Source organism: Dermacentor variabilis, chromosome 9, assembly GCF_050947875.1.
Source record: "Dermacentor variabilis isolate Ectoservices chromosome 9, ASM5094787v1, whole genome shotgun sequence".
NCBI classification, from domain to species: Eukaryota; Metazoa; Arthropoda; class Arachnida; order Ixodida; family Ixodidae; genus Dermacentor; species Dermacentor variabilis.
The window spans coordinates 86,022,082-86,036,528 of NC_134576.1; the positions used below are offsets into that span (position 1 = coordinate 86,022,082).

The 14,447-nt window shown below is 47.5% G+C and overlaps 1 protein-coding gene across 10 annotated transcripts in view; it reads left to right on the forward strand.

The window, feature by feature from the left end:
• Positions 1-14,447, forward strand: part of axo (axotactin) — a 206,452-nt gene that overhangs the window by 134,973 nt on the left and 57,032 nt on the right. For all 10 annotated transcript variants that reach the window (XM_075668602.1, XM_075668599.1, XM_075668604.1 and 7 more), the window contains 6 exons: positions 3,311-3,423; positions 4,197-4,427; positions 6,059-6,234; positions 7,176-7,318; positions 10,212-10,498; positions 11,983-12,159. In XM_075668602.1, coding sequence (XP_075524717.1) covers positions 3,311-3,423; positions 4,197-4,427; positions 6,059-6,234; positions 7,176-7,318; positions 10,212-10,498; positions 11,983-12,159 — 1,127 coding nt within the window. The remainder of the gene's footprint in view (positions 1-3,310; positions 3,424-4,196; positions 4,428-6,058; positions 6,235-7,175; positions 7,319-10,211; positions 10,499-11,982; positions 12,160-14,447) is intronic.

A 14,447-nucleotide genomic window follows, 5' to 3' on the forward strand; every position in this document is an offset into this window, starting at 1 on the left:
TATATGTATCCCAGGCCGTTAGGATCCCAGCCGCGATGGCCGCATTCCGATGCGTTTGGAGTGCAAAAAAACAACAACAACAAAAAAAAAAAAAAACGCTTGTGTACGTTGAAAGAACTCCCGATTAACGCTAACTACGCTCGCACGTTAAAGAACTCCCGGCGCACGTTAAAAAAAAAAAAAACTCCCGGTGGTCAAAATGAGTCCGAATACCTCCACTACTGCGACGTTGCTCATAATACACTATACCGTGCCGGGCTGTTGGACCCCTAAGTTTTATTTTTACGGGGCGACAGCTGCGTGAAGGCAGTTCCACAAGCATTGCTTATGTTTTGATATAAAACTCAATTCTGCAACCAGCATTTACAGGAGTCGTCAGTATGATGGCTCGGTGGGAACATAGATGCGTTGTAAGTGTCAAAAGTTAGGAGGTCAGTGCACCCATGACTGCAGGTAACTCGGTATCCCGCTTCGTACGTCCTGCTTAAGAGGGAGCTTTAGCTCGGGCCCAGATCCGATGCGGTCTATTCAAATACATGTAAAACGCAGAAACGCTTTTTTGAAATAACCCCAGGGCCGACTTTGATGAAATTGGTTGCATTTTAGAGAAAAAGTTACATTCTAGTGAATGTTGCAAGGAAAAACTTCATTCAGGGTTTTATGAGTTCTTACAAATATTGTCGAAAATGGGTAAGTTTGAAATAAGAAATGGAAGCACGACGTTTACGAATCAGTAACTCAGCACCAACAACAGATATCGCATTTCTCTAAACTGCATCCTTTAGGTCAAAAGAGGACACATTTTATATATTCATTTCAAACTTCGGTAAATGTGGTGCAATGTTCGCGAGGGTTTTGCAAAAGTTCTATTCTTGTATTAGTAGTGCACTTGAGAGCAGTGTATAATGCATCTCTTTTTTCCTTTAGAGTTGTCAACTTGCTAGTCGTGTTCTTGTTATTTCTTTCAGGCTTAAATAATTTCTGATAAAATACACCCATGCACTAAACCGAAATTCCTCTTCCATGAGTCAGTGGATTTTAACTTTCCCTTTTAATGCAACAAACCTCATCAAATTCGGTGTATTCGCTGTTTAGGAAAACGGTTGCTCCGTTCACATGGATATATATATATATATATATATATATATATATATATATATATATATATAGAAGCCCCCGAGCTACAGCTTCTTGTTAAGGATCCCTAGGCAGAGTTGGCAGACCTGTCTTCCTCGCGATTCAGGACTTTCCATAGGAGCAGAAATACCACAGGTGCGTCACTACGCGACCAGAACTCCGTTACATTGACGCGCTTAGTGGTTTGCTTACTTTTGGCAGACGCTCTTGGTGTCTCAAACCTGGGATGGCGTTAAGTTATGTGTAGCTTCGAACTTATCGTCGGCGACAGGAAACCTGAGGGTTAAGCTATATAGACGTTGGTAAGTCACGGTGGTGTCAACCCAAATAAGGCACTTTGCGCGACAGCACAGGTTTCCCGCTCCTGAAGGCGACGTGGAAGCGCAGTACATGTTCCCGGCACCGCCTTGAATCTCGCACCCCGTTTTCGCATCAAGCGTGATTTCACACCAGGTCACCAAAGTTGGCGATTTTGCTTGTCAGTACGTCATCATAAGCGAGTTCGGTGTGTAGTGCAACTAGCACAAGAACACAAAGGGCGATCCGGGCACACATTGAGCAGTTTGTGTGCGTCTTCCTTTGTTGTGCTCGTCTGCTGCAATTCAGCTGTATCCATCATGTCACAGTAGAATAACCTTGTGTGACGTCATAATCTGTGGCAGTGTCGGCACTTTCGTCCTTTTTATTTTTGTCTTTAGGCAAGAAGTTCGGGTCTCAAATAGCTAGGCACTGTCCTTTTTAGCTCTATTTTGCGTCACCTGACGCCACCTCGTGCCAGCAAATTTTCTGATTTCATCGCACCGTCTAACTCTCTGCCGTCCTTGTCTTCGCTTAGCTTTCCTTGACATACATTCTCTTAACTCTAAGGGACCATCGGTTATGTGCCATACACATTAAATGGCCTGTTCGGCGCCATTTCCTCACTCTTAATACAAAATACTTTATCGGCTAGCCCCTTTTGCTCCCGTACTTAGTACAAGTTTCATTACAAGTTTCAAGAAATGTGCCCTCGAAATCGTAGCGAAATGCTTTGATGTTCTAGTCAGTAGTTTCCACAAAGCTTTAGCAGATATGAACCGCGACGCCAATGCATTTTTTAGAATATTTCGAAGACGAAAATATCGCCACTTGTGCCGGTATCGAAATTTCTACTCAGTGAGTAGAACTTCATACTAACGTGGTTTCACTTCTATGGATTTCAAACATTTGCCTGAAGTGAATAATTAAATATTAGTTAGTGAACCTTTTCAAGAATGCATCTCAGGGTCGCAATTTTTGTTTTTCGTAATTTATAGGTGGTGTCAAGATCTGCGCCTCAACGACGACTGTTTCTGGGCAACAGAAGCCAGTCTCGAAGGCAATGCTTTCGCTAACTGAATGTGCCGGAAGTGATCCCGAAGGCGGAAACATGCCATACACGTCCATGTTGTGGACTCCATCTATCTCCATCGCTTCCCAAAATTGACCTTAAAAGCCGAACGGCGCGTTCTTTTAAGGATGATTTCTAAAAAAATCCGTTCAAGCTAAAAGAGAAGTGCACGCGATATATGTTCGCATTGGAATACTACCACCTAATTCTGATGTTCCGCAATGGTTGAACGCCTGGCCGGCAGCGCGCCTGTACGAATTTTAGCGGTATGAACCCGGCGACAGTTCAAGTCTGCCCTCCCTTGCCCCCGCCCCCTCCCCCCACACGCACACCCGCGGTGAATGCTCTGCGACAAGGTCGTCTGTGGTTGGACAGGAGGCGCCCATAACCACTCCTAAAGAACCTGTACGGGCCTCGTTTGGATATGAGAACCCTTACACGTTTTGCGCATGCGCAGTCTCCATCCCACTAGCGTCTTGCGCACCCCAGACTCTTGCATACGCTAAACGGAAACTGTAGTATTCTACTGCCACAGTACCAAGAGCGCAAAACAGGGGTTTCCCCTCGTTGCCGTTACGCCGCGCTGTGCGCCGTCGCGCATTCGCTGTGCCGTCGTCCCGCCATCGTTCCGCCGTCGTTCCGTCTTTCTTGGTGTGTCGTCGACGTGTGTGTCGTTTCTCTGTGCCACCTCCGTTGACTGCACGAGAGCGGGTGCTTCAAACGCTTGTAAAAAAAATTACGTTTCTGATAAGTGCGTGAATTCGAGTAAGAGCGTCGTCTCACGACTGTTGTGTTCTCTCGTAGCAATGTCGAGCTGACGATCGACTTCAACCGGAAGCTGAAGGACACCTACCCCCGTCGCGTGGAGCTGGTCGGGCCTCTCGTGATTGGAGGATTCCCCAAGCAGCACGTCATGGGTGAGAGAATCGAGAACGCCGGCGTTTTCCTCGATGCTTCGACATTTGAGATCGGATATTTCATTTTTCAAATTAAATTAATTTATTTCACCATCATATATGCACACAACAGCCGAGAGGCGCCCTGTAAATGCTACTTCTCGATGGCTAAAACAAGGTAAAAGCCGCGACAGATGTCAAAAACACTGCGTGAAATACTCTACTATAGCCAACACTTTCAAATTCTTGCGTCAGATATTTTGTTCCGCACCAGATGGCTAGAATAGATGTGCAGTTTTTAACTATGCCTCTTACCTCAGGGCAGGCGTAGTTTAAGCTCGCTATCTTGTACAGTAAAGAAACAAAATTGTTCACACGTTTAATTCTGTATTGCCCAACCTATAATATCTAGTACGCCGGAGTTTGATGCCTCAAAAGCGCAGGAAACAACGTGAAGTTCAGAATTGTGTTTTGATATCCTTGAGTGAAGTTTCATCTTTGGATGAAACTTCACTAAACCACTAATTAATGAGTTACTACGCTAATGAAGTTCTGACTCCGGTATCGCTCCACAGTTTCCTGTTCTTGCGAATGTGCCCCCCACAACCAGGAATAAAGGTGGACAAGTTCTTCCGTTTGTCCTAGACGTGGAGCTGTGTTCGCGCGTCACAGGGTTAAAGGCGAGGTTAGGATACGTTAGACCAGGTCTGATAAGTCACGGGACAAACCAGCGCCCTTTACTACGTAAACATTTCATTGCTGCGCGTGTCTGTAGCATGCATCACTCGCCGCAGGCTTCGTGGGATGCTTCCGCGACATCTACGTGGAGAAGGAGTGGGTGGACCCTCGGAAAGTGGTCGGCACGGAGTACGCGCACGGCGAGGTCTCGCTGGATAACTGTCAGCTCATCAACCCCTGCAACAACCCGAACGCGTGCGAACACGGGGGCCAGTGCTACCTGGACGGCTCGCGCTTCAAGTGCAACTGCAACGGCACGGGATACACGGGCAAGACTTGCCACTTCTGTGAGTTGGTTTTCTTTCTTTTTTTGGTTAAAGGTGAAGTGGCACCGTTCTCGCCGTGATGGATGCGTGCCAGGAGTCTGGGGCAAATCGAGAAGGAACAAGTGTGGAGACAATATACAATGCGCGAAATTCCGTCAGCATGTTTTCCCACGTACCTGACTTGAGAACCAGGATGAACGCTTTTCCGCAAATAAGCATTTGCTGCAGCTATGAGAGGCGTTTTGAAAAGTGGGATGCTGTGAGGAGCGATCCACTTAGCTTTGGCACATATTTAACACTGTGACTCATTATTTGCGATTCTATACAAGTACCGCCATCCTGCTTAAGTCATATGCGGTGTGTGGAGAAGCGCAATTGCGCTTTTCGCGTAATGTCTATTGCGAACAAAACAAATATAGCAAAAATACACTGAATCCATTTAACGGCAAAAATATGAGTTACGTCCAAAGGAAACTTATAATAAATGATCAGGTATAATAAGTGACACGGATATTTGCGAACACAAAAAAATAAAGCTTGCTGCCGCTATGTGTTTCTTTTTATATTCTTCATCAGACTGGCATCATCAACATGGCTTGAGCTTGAGAATCGAGCTCAAATATGTTTATATAAAAAGAACAGTGCTCCTCACTTTCATTGCTGGATGCTTATCCATACGCCTAATTAGTACACAGACCGCTAAGTTAGACTTAGGTATAATTTTACTTTCGTTTGCCGACGACGGGCGACATTCGGGTGGCATTGCTGCGTGCTTACACTTTGAAACCTTACCTTCCGCGTGCGAAATTCGAATTGGCTATGTCGCACTCGAGGAGTTTCACCATTACCTCCGATGGCCACCGCACAATTTTTGAAGCGACCTGCCGTGGTGACTTAGAAGCTGTGACGTAGTCTGCTAAACACGAGCTAAGCTATGAGCTGCTAAGCTCATAGCTTAGCTATGAGCTTAGCTATGAGCTATGAGCTACGGGGCCGAAACGCAAGAACGCCCGTGCGCTGTGCATTGCGTACACGGTAAAGGTCTCCAGGTTGTCAAAATTTCCGGGGTGCCCCGCTATAGCGCACCCCGTGTTGATAACATGTTTTTGGCGCGAAAAACCCAGAATTTGATTAATTTAATTGCCTTTTTGAGGTGAAACCTTCCCTGCCTACCTCTCCGTGATTTGGCGTGTCGTCGTTGTTGTCGGCTGTCTCGACGAGTGGGAGCTGTCAGTGTCGGGGATACGATTACTTTTGCGTAGTTTCGCGCGACTCCGCAGCGGACATGTCGGCTTATACGGATGTCAGCGTTTCTGTTGCTGTGTCAAGCTCACTATCTTCGCGCAGTGTCAAGTAATGCTTTCATCCGCTCACTTCGATGCTTCTGGTGCCAACTCACTATCACCGAAATCTCTAGAATATCGCTCTTAAGCAAAACTTAAACCTTTGTTCTGCAAGGTACGCTATCGCGACCGATGACCGCTACGGTACGCGCATCGGTCGCTCAAGTCCGCTGCTCGTGTCTTATCGCGATGTGCTGTTTTGCGTTAGCGGCGGCTCATTAAAGTTTCTCTTACGCCGATTCCCGCAGCGCGTGCCCGATTGTTTCTCTGCTCTGTTCTCTTGCGAACCGGTTTTGCCCACGTTCGCAGCGACGTTCAAGAGGACGTGCCAGGAGCTGTTCCTTGTGGGCTACCGCAAGTCCGGCACGTACAAGATCGACATCGACCGCAACGGCCCGCTCCCGCCGGCTCACGTCGAGTGCGACATGCAGCGTCCGGACGGATCCATCGCGACCAAAGTCAACCACAACATGCAACGCGAAATGGTAGGCACGAAGCATCAAAGTGCAACGGTGTACCTCGAAACAACTGCCGCGCACGCTTGTTTCATCGGCTCGCTCGTGCTTGATTGCCATGGAACCCCGTGTAAAGTCCGCAATCGCGCTGGAACACGGTGATCCTTGCATTACGGCGTTCCGTGGAAATCTGCGCTCAGCCAGACATTGTTGGAAGTGTTCTACCGTGGCAATTATGCGTTGGGAGTTGCGTTCACACGTGGTCATATAGAATTTAGTTAACGCGCTAAGTCACCAGTCTGTCAGTTAGACATGTTCCTGAATGTAGACAGCATGCGTCCACTATGTGATTGTCATCAACACGTGCAACATTGACTAGACGACGGCTGCTGCTCTTGATAGTCTCGGGGGTCAACCGTTGTCGAAGCACGTCATGTTTTGCAGGACTTGGCGTCGCTTTATATGTAGGTTTCAAGGCATTCATCTTTGCCTTACTGGGTTTTTCAGAGTGCGTGTTTGGACAAGGGGCTGATCCAGGGCAGAGGGGTGGGCGGGCCCCCATGAAAACATACAACGAAACCAGGGAGTGCGGGGGACGGGGGTCTAGGGAGGCCCAGAATCCAGCCGGTCCCCCCTTCCTCATTTTTTCATGTCCACTTCTTCCTATTTATGCTAGCAAAACAGGAGCAACTTGTTTGGTCTTCTCGCCTTTCTTGTTGCATTTCTTCTGTCCTTCTTTCTTTTCCCTATCTGTATTTCTTTGCCAGGCAAGCTGCGTATGCAACTTTCGCGCCATGTGCTACTAACCGATGTGCACATAGTGCTACTAATCGGTCGCTACCGCTACTTTGAACTTTTGTAAAAACAAAGAAAAAAGACACCGCTAAGATAACTGAGGCACTAAACAGCCTGCATTTGCTCTCTCATGAGTGACTTTCGTTTTGTGCCTGTTCCGGGTTTTCTCATTGCAGGTCGTGAGAAAATATGGCCTCGAAGGTTTCTACATGGACATCACCTACAGAGAGTTCACGCCCGAGATGCTGCAGTCTCTGGTTCACGCATCCAAGCAGTGTTACCAGCACATCAGCTACGAGTGTTTCAAAGCTCCCCTGGGGTAAGAAACGAAGCATAGTGCGCAATGTTTACGATAGAGATGGTGGCCCTGTCACACTGCAGGGCCGACAAATATAGGGGAATGTTTTCTCGGCAAGCGCCGACGCTGACTCCTCGGTCGACAGTTGGGCGACACTCTCGTGACACTAAAAAGTAAAAAGGAAAAAAAAAGAAAGAAAGAAGAACGCGGTGGACAAAGCGCTTAGGAGCACCTAGATGCTTGCGTATGTAGCTTTAAGCAACGCCTAGTTGCAAGTGCTTGTGACAATGCTCAAAAGATGCTGATTTTTCTGCAACGTGGTGGTGGCTCCGTCTGTGTGTTTCACCATGTTTTGCCATAGCGATGATGGATTGCGCCACCGCTTCGTTGCAGTGACATCACGAGCTGCCTGTGTGTAGCTTTAGTCTAGTCTTCATCCCTGAATAACGAGAACCAATCTCAAGAAGACCGCCAAGATAACCTTCAAACATGGCAACCGAGGCGAGATAAAGCCCAGCGGAAGTCACGACACCTTTCACTTCCCGGAAATGGGGTCAATGAGCTAGAAACGGTGACCACTTCGGTCTGTAGCGGAAAGGCCCAGGCAGGCTAGGTGCAGCCGTGTCAGCTGATAGGCAATTTCTGTTGCATCCGTAAAACGAAAGTCTGCAGAAGGCCTCGCCAGAAACCTTTTTTTTTCCGGTAAAATAAGTGGTACACAATACCTTCGGGTCAGTACTCCTGTAAGACTATGTCAGTGTGTTTGTATCATATGTCAGAGTGTTGAAACACAACTTGTGTCCTTTGAAGCCTCATATAAGAAAAACTTGACTGAAAAGCATACGCAGGCGATATGTACCCGCATTGTCAGTGCAGCAACGAATTCGCGCATGCCACATTTTCCAACAAGTAGTGCGCGTAAAGGCGCTTCAAGAATGTCACCAACAGAAAACAATCTGTTAGAGCACGCTGAGCACTTCGGACCCGGCTCTTACAGCCAGAGTCCTTCAATAAAAAGTACAGTCAAAGGCTAATTTTCAATTTACACCTGCATGAACGTTTAATGACAAAAATTATAAGGATTTTGATCCGATGCCGTTAAAATGACGCAATGAAAAATATTAATAAGGAGGATGAACTGAGCAAGTCAGTAACTGAGCTAAATTTTCGACATGAATGAATGCCAAAAAAATTGCTCGTGGTGCTTGGTTCGTAATTGTCTGGTTTCAGTGCTAGGTTTGGTTAAAAAAAAATCAATTAAGTCGAGATTTTGTAAGTAGGAAAAGGACGAAAATAGGTGAATGGAAGTAGCGCCAGCTATTTTGGACTGCGGTACCTCTCATGTGTCGTCTGCAGTGGTGATGATGTATAATGGCATCCCCTTTGAAAGGGGCGGCGACAAATAGCCATTTAGAATGCTTCATTTATTCAGGTTTCACTACATCTATTGCTACCTAGCCTTTCGCCTATCTGATGTCGACCTAACTCACGCATTTAAAACCTCTATCACTCAATGTGCCATTGCTACGCCTGCGATGACTCCGGTTCTATCAATCTCTTCTCTGTTTCTTTTCTTGCACGAATACTCTAATCTTCTCTCACTTATCTCGACTGCTAACCAGTTAATACTTCCACCCGCTTGAAATGTAATCTGCTGGAAGGTGAACACTCCTTACGCATCTTGCTGGGTGAATCCCCTGGCATTGCATTAGGATGCGCCGATTCGTATCCAGGCCTTTCTTCTTGACGCATACACATGCCTCATCTTGTGACGCATATTTGCTTCGCTTTGTTTTTGTCCTCGGACAGCCACAGTTGCGGCCTGAAATAGCAAGGCACTGCTTTTGCGTTATATATATATTTTCCCGCAGGAGTTTTTTGTTGCCGTTTCTCTTTTTTTTTTGTAAATGTCCACGATCTTTCTTGTTCCGATTCTTTCTATCCAGTTTGCCGCCTCTGTTTCTTTGTTTATTTACACTTTCGAATACCCGGCACTTGGTTGTCAAATTTTTTTACCTCTTCCTGGCATTCTGCGTCCACGCTTTTGAGGTGCAGATATTCGTGCACTGTAGCTGGCCATTTCTTTTCATCCGTGTTCCTTGGCCTTTATTCCAAACATAACCTCGTTCTGCGCTTCTCCGACTCAAATACAAGCCCAACCCAGGTCAGCTCCTTCGTGGTTTTACCATGGGCCCCTAAAGCCAGTTATTGGGACCACATCGCTTAATAGAGGACGCGGTCAATGAAGAACGACAGCGACTGTTGTTCGCGTAGTCGTGTTTATCGATGTAAATGTGTCACTTACGCTATGTCAGTGTGTCACCGTTCCTCCCGTGTGTTATCCTTCTTTCTTATCTCGCAAACCTTTTTTTACCTTTCCCGTGAACACCCACCTTGTTCTTGCCGCTGGCCACGCACAAAATGATCCTCACGTAGAGATCATACGCATAAGGTACATGTGCCTCGCTCTAACACACTAACACATTCGCAATCATTTTTGCCTAAAACATGCAATGAACGGAACGGTCTGCCAGCATCTATTGTTATTATAAGTAATCCTGTTCAATTTAGAAATGCTTTAGTTAACTACACGTAAATCATGAAACTGGCGTTCAATATATCGTGTGACTTGTTATTGTGTAAATACCACATTTACAAATTAACTACGCACGTATTGACCTATCATTCGCAACTTGTGTATTGAAAAGTGCATCGGCAGATTTCTACGGTGAACTACCACTAATTACTTTTCGTTTATGGTGCGTAAATTGGTGAGCTAGCATAACTTTATTATTGTTACTTATACTGTGCCTTTTCTGTGTGTAATTTTTCTTACACCTCCTTTATGCAGCCTCTCCCCTCTGTAATGTATGCTTACTCCGAGGGTATTGTAAATAAAAATAAACAAATCCAGGCTGGAGAGCTACACGTGGCTGGAGTCGTCGGCGGGCCGCCACTACGTGACCAGCATCGGCAGCGGCCGGCCCGCCTGGTGCCAGTGCGCCGAGACGCGCAGCTGCTCGAACGCGTCGCGCCTCTGCAACTGCGACGTCGCCGACGGCCGATGGCGGCTCGACGAGGGCGTCTACGACCGGCCCGAGGACCTGGGCATCGTGCGCATCTACATGCTCCAGCCCAAGGGGCTGGCCCACGACGCGGAGGCGCGCATGACCCTGGGGCCCCTCGAGTGTACCGACACCAGTGAGGAAGGGGATTACTCCTCTTTTTTTTTTTTACAGCGAGCATGCGTTGGCGCCTAGATACAAAGTTTCTCATTTTAAAGAAAAGAAAAAAAGAAACCGTATGCTCCATAAGCCCAGTGTCCATATTCGCATAATGTTGTATCCGTTCCTGCGTGAAAACCGGTACGTTTCCACATGAACCCGTGTGACGACGTGTGATGGAGATGCAGGGCGTGTGGGTCTTTTTTCAATGGGGGCCGCCGGTATGAATATTGTGCCCCGTTTGGATTGCTAGTTAGCCGCACAAAATGTAATCAAACACACTCGTTCGCCCATTAGAAACGTCCTGCGCACAGCGATAAAAATCCCTCACGATTGCGTTTTTTTTAAATCTAACTCGTGCCCGGACATTGATCATTATCTATTTCGCATACATTCCCTTTGAGGCTACGCTCTCGATGTATGTTAGCTCGTGGACAGCGAGCTCCCATCTACTTAGCGTTCCTGACAGGAAACTGGCGAGCGCCAGAGGGTCAAAGGAAACGCGCGCAAGACTGGAGGAGAAAAGGAGAATGCCAGGATGATAACCACAATAACTGGCTGCCCTGTGTTGTGAGAAGGAAAAAAAAGTAATTAAAGCATATACGACGAATATTGTCTCGGTACAAGTCCGAAAGAGCGTAAAATAAGTTAGAGCGTATTGTCACCGAAGATGGTTGAGATTCTTTCAGATGGTTGGACAAGCTGATCACATGTGTCTCGCTCCTGGCTTCCTAAGCGGCAAGGCGTTGTACGCACCAAACAAGGATTGGCTGACGGGCAATATGCATGGTTATATGACTGTCGGGCTTGTTACATGATTACGAAGAGCAGCACTACCTGACAGCACGAGTGCAATATTCACTCCGCGCTCACTATATAGAGACCACGTACGACCATCCACCATTATGACGCTTCGCCGTCACTTTGAGTAAATTGAGCCCGCGCGTCGTTCTTATACGCTCTTAATCGCGCCTCAGTTACGTTGGAACTGTATAGGCGCGAAATTCTCGCGAATAGTTTTCCGCTTACCATGGTGGAACGGCGTATCACATAAGATCGCAAAATATATCGAACGCCGTTTCATATATTGTGATTCTGCGCGGACCAAAGCTGTATAACTTGAAAGGCGAAGAGGAGTGCTGTTCAGCCATGCGAGTTAGTTCCTTCACATTCAACACCAATGTAATTTTTTCAAGATGAATCATCTCGGAAAACACGCACCAATATCAATTCAAAATACAGCAGCACCTTTGTTTGAACAACGTGAATTAGGCTATTGAAATTACCCATTCAACGTTTGCCATTAATGGGCCGCTTCGCCTGTTCCCGTGCTTACGATGACTTTCGCAACGTGTTATGGCGAGGACGTATATCTGGTCGCGCTGCCCTCGGTTCTCAGCCCCGAGGCTGTGCGGCCGCTTCAACTTCCCCCGCTTCAACTTCCCATCATTGCGTGCGCAGACACGCAGCAGTACGTGATCACCTTCAAGACGGCGCCCTCCTACCTGGAGGTGCAGACCGGCTGGCGCCGGGGGGACCTGGCCTTCAGCTTCCGCACGTCCAGCAAGCGTGCCGTCGTGCTGTACCAGGCGGCGCTGCACGAGAAGCACGGGTACCTGCTCGCCATGATTACCAGCGGTGAGTGCGGGTCACGTGTCGCCGCTGCGCCGCCGCACGTCTTCTCCGATTCGAACTCTTGGCATGCTCGATCGCATTTCTGCGGGGTTTGGTTGACATTCGCGCCACCGGTGAGTGACGACGTTAAACTGGTCGCCATCCATCGCCTCAGCAAGAGTGCCTGAAGACACTTGTCTGAATGGAAAAGAAGACGCGGATTGAAAGTACTGTTTATTTGGCTTTCCTTACAGTGCGTGCGGAGATAGTTTTGCTTGCTGCTGTGCTTGAGGATGCGATTTGTTGTCGGTCTTGTTCACAAGTTATGCGGAAGTCGGCAAAGCTCCTGCGCAGTTCGCAAGTAACCCTGTCCATGTTTGGAAACATGGAACCTATAGACCTCTCCTGGGGTACGGTACTTCGCGCCGGCGACGTCACAGCGTGACGTCACCTGCGCACATTGCGCTGACCCTGGTTGGTAAAACACAGCCGCCGCGTCTTTCCGCGTGCTGCAGTTGCGCAGTGCTTTTCGTAGCTGGGTGCGACGTGGACGCGTGTTTCTTAATTATTTTAGGTGAACCTCCAGAATTCGTTTATCAGCCAGATTAGCAGTATTGTGTGGAGGAACATCTGCGTGTGGTACACTGCTTGATGAATATCTAGTGACGATGGCTTTTTTTACTAGCGAACGTGAACCACGTGGTGGTATGTTATAGATTGTGCGAAGAATATCTGCTTTTCGATGGAAGTGTACCACGTTTGTTGTGGTGTGGTGAAATGTTCGAGGGAAAAAAAGAACAGCGACGATATCGGCTCATCTTTGCTTAAGGAAACGTACATGCGTGTGTGCGTGTGTGCGTGCGTGCGTGCGTGCGTGTGTGTGTGTGCGTGCGTGTGTGTGTGCGTGCGTGTGTGTGTGTGTGTGTGTGTGTGTGTGTGTGTGTGTGTGTGTGTGCGTGCGTGTGTGTGCGTGTGTGTGCGTGTGTGTGCGTGTGTGTGTGTGTGTGCGTGTGTGTGTGCGTGCGTGCGTGTGTGCGTGTGTGCGTGCGTGTGTGTGTGTGTGTGTGTGTGTGTGTGTGTGTGTGTGTGTGTGTGTGTGTGTGTGTGTGTGTGTGTGTGTGTGTGTGTGTGTGTGTGTGTGTGTGTGTGTGTGTAGGTGGGAGTACGACACGATTGTCAATGCATCTCGCTTGCGAGACTGGACGCGTGTTGCGTGTTATAACGTCAGCCGTAGCAATCAGGCGCTGATAGAACTTTAGGACCCGTAATTTTTCAACAGGTGAGCATGAATTGAACGCGATGATTAGTGAGGGTATGCATGCGGTGGGGCGGGGGGGGGCTATTTGCGTTGTGTTCAGAAAAGCAAAAGGAAATAAAAATATACAAGAAACCTTTCCTTGAGCATTATCTATCGACTGAAAGGTATGACTATAAATGAGCTCCCAGCCTATTTTGACGACTGCGAAGCTGCGTGCATACATTTCACTACGGTGAATGTACAAAACGCAAAACAATGAAATTGTCGCGTTTTAACGCAGATCTCATGGGTCTTAAATAAAACTGAAAATTCTTTTTTCTTTTGACTACTGTTACAATTACATTTACGTTACGAGAGAGAGAAAAGCAAAGGAAAGACAGGGAGGTTAACCAGAGATTATCTCCGGTTGGCTACCCTGTACTGGGGGAGGGGCAAGGGGATGCGGTAGGTGAGAGAGAAGGATAAAAAAAACTACACACACACGCACGTACGCACAAACTGTTTCTGTGGTCACTGTCACGCAGCCCGCAAATGCGTTCCTAGTATTATGCAGTGTCACAGTACAATCCTGCGTCACACAGTGAAGTCACAATCTGTTAGAAAGTCCCGTGTCTTAAATACCGCTGCAGCGCCTTCATAGCCGATCGCGCTGATGTTCGCGTAGACCAGTTTCCAAGGATCTTGTTTTATGCCGTTGGGCGCTTGTCCAGTTTGTCTAGGGTGGCGGAGAGGACTGCTCTTTGCGGGTTGAAACGAGAGCACTGACAAAGAAGGTACGCGATTGTTTCATTGCACTCGCAGAAGTCACTAAGTGGGCTGTTGGACATTCTGATAAGAAAGGAGTGCGCATTTGAAAATGCTAGTCCAAGCCATAGACGAACTAGAATTTATGCAATGATGATGCATATAATTATACAGAAGTTGGATAATTTGAAGCTGAGAGCAGCAAAAAAAAAAAAAAAAAGAGAGAGAGAGAGAGAGAGAGACGAGCAGAACCTTTGGAGACATCAGGTACAGCGTAATTACCGCCAAGGAATGATGTATTTATGTACAC